General features: G+C 38.8%; 1 protein-coding gene across 1 annotated transcript; it reads right to left on the bottom strand.

Moving 5' to 3' along the window:
• Positions 1 to 848: 848 nt before the first annotated feature.
• spag (RNA polymerase II-associated protein spaghetti) lies at positions 849 to 2,913 on the bottom strand. Its single transcript, XM_018104859.3, has 6 exons — positions 2,650 to 2,913; positions 2,284 to 2,588; positions 2,017 to 2,225; positions 1,412 to 1,959; positions 1,070 to 1,352; positions 849 to 995 (listed from the first exon to the last, which is right to left on the bottom strand). Exons 1-6 carry the CDS (start codon positions 2,806 to 2,808, stop codon positions 904 to 906), a joined length of 1,596 nt encoding a protein of 531 aa, XP_017960348.1. The 5' UTR covers positions 2,809 to 2,913; the 3' UTR covers positions 849 to 903.
• Between the last annotated feature and the right edge of the window lie 22 nt (positions 2,914 to 2,935).

Raw genomic sequence — 2,935 nt, 5'->3', positions numbered from 1 at the left:
GGCTGCGGAGTTGCCAGTGCGCTCGCCACGCTTTGCGCTCATCTGGCAACTACGTTAAGCCGAACACGCGCGCGCTCACTCACACACACACGATGGCACATAGCCAAGCGCGCACGAACGATAAGAAGCAACAACAAGTAATGTAAATTAAATTATAACTAGTCGAGCCAACAACAATGGGCCTTAAGCTAAGCCCGGCACATTTACTTACTGTACAGCCGAGGAGTAGCGACGCGACGCCAGCGTCGGCGCTCTCACGCTGACACAAATCTGTGTTGGAGAATATTCTCACTGAATGTTTTTGTTTTTGTTGTCATTTGCGCCTTCAACTAGTGTTGTAATGCGTTGCAGTTAACCCATCAACGCATAATTTCAACTTTAAATCACTTAATGGAGCTCTATGTTTACATGAAGAACCCATATATACATATAAATACATGTATGCATATAAGTATGTACGCACACACACCAGCACATTTCGGGTAGCAGCTTTCTCTGATTGAATTAATACGTTGATTTATGTAAATTACACTAATTCATATTACTCAATTTGCTATTTAATATTCATTGCTCGATTGCGCGACGTTCGTGTTCTCGTTCTTCTTTCATGTGAGAATAGTTTTTATTTACTTTCAGAAAGAGAAAAAAGGTAATTTATCTTGAATTCAATAGAAGAGCGTTGAAATTAACGAGCAGTTCGAATGCATTTGAGGATTAAATAATAAGTAAAAGCATTTCAAAACATTTGAGAGCTTCATTGTTTAGGTAAGCTAGAAGTTTGATAAAATCAAAATTTACAGTATAGGTTGAAAATATGGCTATTATAAATATAAATAAATAATTTCCAGTTTTTGAGCTAACAATTTGAAGCGATTCAAGTACATTTATTGTTTATAACAATTTTTAGGCTACATGGTAAAGCTTGCCAAGTTTTTCCAAAAGACCTGGATTGTTTTTGGGAAACTTTGAAATTGCATCCAAGATACAAGCGGCCACTGCAATGAATAGAAGTATAGATTAATATAAAATATCATAGATTAATATACATATATAGAGTAGAGGTACTCACTATTCTTGTCCTCTGGCGACATAAATATGGACAAAATGCTGAATTCATCATTTTTACTTATCTCCAGCATTACTGCTGCTGTAGTTGGCTCCTTGTTGGGCACATAGAAATCGTTCAGTGTGCGCAACAAATCCGTAAACGTATCCGAGTCAAAGCCAGCGCCAAGTACTCTACATAAATTGGGTATTTCAATCGATTTCAAATATTGATATTTCTGATTTGGTGACAATTCCTTCCAAGTCATATAAAACTGGGCTGTGCCTGACGGAGCAGGTGGTATGCGCTGCAGGAAAGCCAAATTATTAGAATTGATCAATAATAATGTTATACTTTTAGGCTTACCTCCATTGCTGTAACTGTTTTGTCCTCTGAAACGATCTTAGTTGTGTTGCTTGTGCTAGGTTTTTCAATTTCAATTGGCTTGGCTACAGGTGTGATATCATTCTCTTTCCTTATTGGCTGCAACGGAGTTTTATTGAGGTTATCTAGTTCCTCTACAATTTTGATACTTTGATTTGATTCAGGTACTGGCTGTACCAAATCGGGAAGAACAGTTTCAATGACTTTTTTCGTAGATTGTGAACTATCTTCCTTGACAGTTGACTGATTAGCTGGTTGCTTAGTTTCCTGAATCTTAGCATTTAAGTTTTCGTTGACTGGCTTTTTCACCTCTTCGAAGGGTCCACAATTACTATTGAATATCTTATCAATTTCTTCATCCGAGATGCGCAATTGCTTTTGCTCTTGCTGACCAGGACGGGGTGTTACAATATCTACAACAGGGACACGGCGCATGCGTTGTTTGGAGCGCCTGGATGCAGGCTTCTCAAATGGCAAGATATCCACAAAATCTTCTCGATCTGGACTGAAGTTGGGACCATTTTTGGTAGCTAGGGAATACGACATAATTAGCTAACAATATATATTATATTATTATCATTGAGTACCTATTTTTCGCAAACGATCATTAATGCGTTCCAAGCTGCGTTTGGCTTCATAATTCTTCGGGTCTATGGCCAGCACAGTGGTGCAATCTTTAAGGGCTTCCATGTTGTTTCCCAGCGATTCGTTTGCTTGCATGCGCCTATAGTAAGCCTTGACGCACAACTTGTCCAGCTCAATGGCTGCATTGCAATCCTCAATGCAGTTATCATAGCTAGAAGAAGCAAAATCGATTTATTTATCTATGCAATATATACTATATCATTCATTACCTTTCTTGCTTCAAGTAACACAAAGCTCTATTGATAAAGTAAATGGGATCCTGTGGATAAACTTCAATAGCTTCGGTATACGCTTCAATGGCCTTCTCATATTCAGTCAATTTCACATAACTATTGCCGCGATCCTTGATGTCATTTGCCTTCTTATGCTGCTGGGCCAGTGTATCTATAGGAAAATCCTTTTTCTCAGTCGGGGTGCTCGCTGCGGAGTCAACTGAGCTACCTTTGGCAGTGCTTGATGCTGGCTTCTTGACTGTCTCATCCGTTTTCTGGACGTGGCTGCGCACGGGTGTATTCTAAAAAAAACATGTTGACCTGATATTTTATATACATATGACCAAAATTTAGATTACTCACGTTTTTCTGAATTTTTGGAGCGGGAGCATTTTGCATTGCCAGCTCCTTGCTTTTTATTTCCTTCTCCCATGAGTACAGATCTTTGACCGAGTTCTGATACTCACGTGCGTTTTGACGCACCTGAAATTGTAAGTCCATTGCCTTTTTTTCGCTACTCATTTTACTATTTAATAATTGTTGTTATTCTCGAAGAGCGCAATTTTTTTTGGTTGTCATGACAGCGATTTCTTACGACAATGTCGATTGCAGCAATCTGCCATCGATAGGTATGCGATAGTATTGCGAA

Source organism: Drosophila navojoa, chromosome 5, assembly GCF_054131105.1.
Source record: "Drosophila navojoa isolate 15081-1374.11 chromosome 5, UAZ_NAV_1.0, whole genome shotgun sequence".
NCBI lineage: Eukaryota > Metazoa > Arthropoda > Insecta > Diptera > Drosophilidae > Drosophila > Drosophila navojoa.
This window is presented reverse-complemented; position numbering and strand designations above follow the sequence as displayed.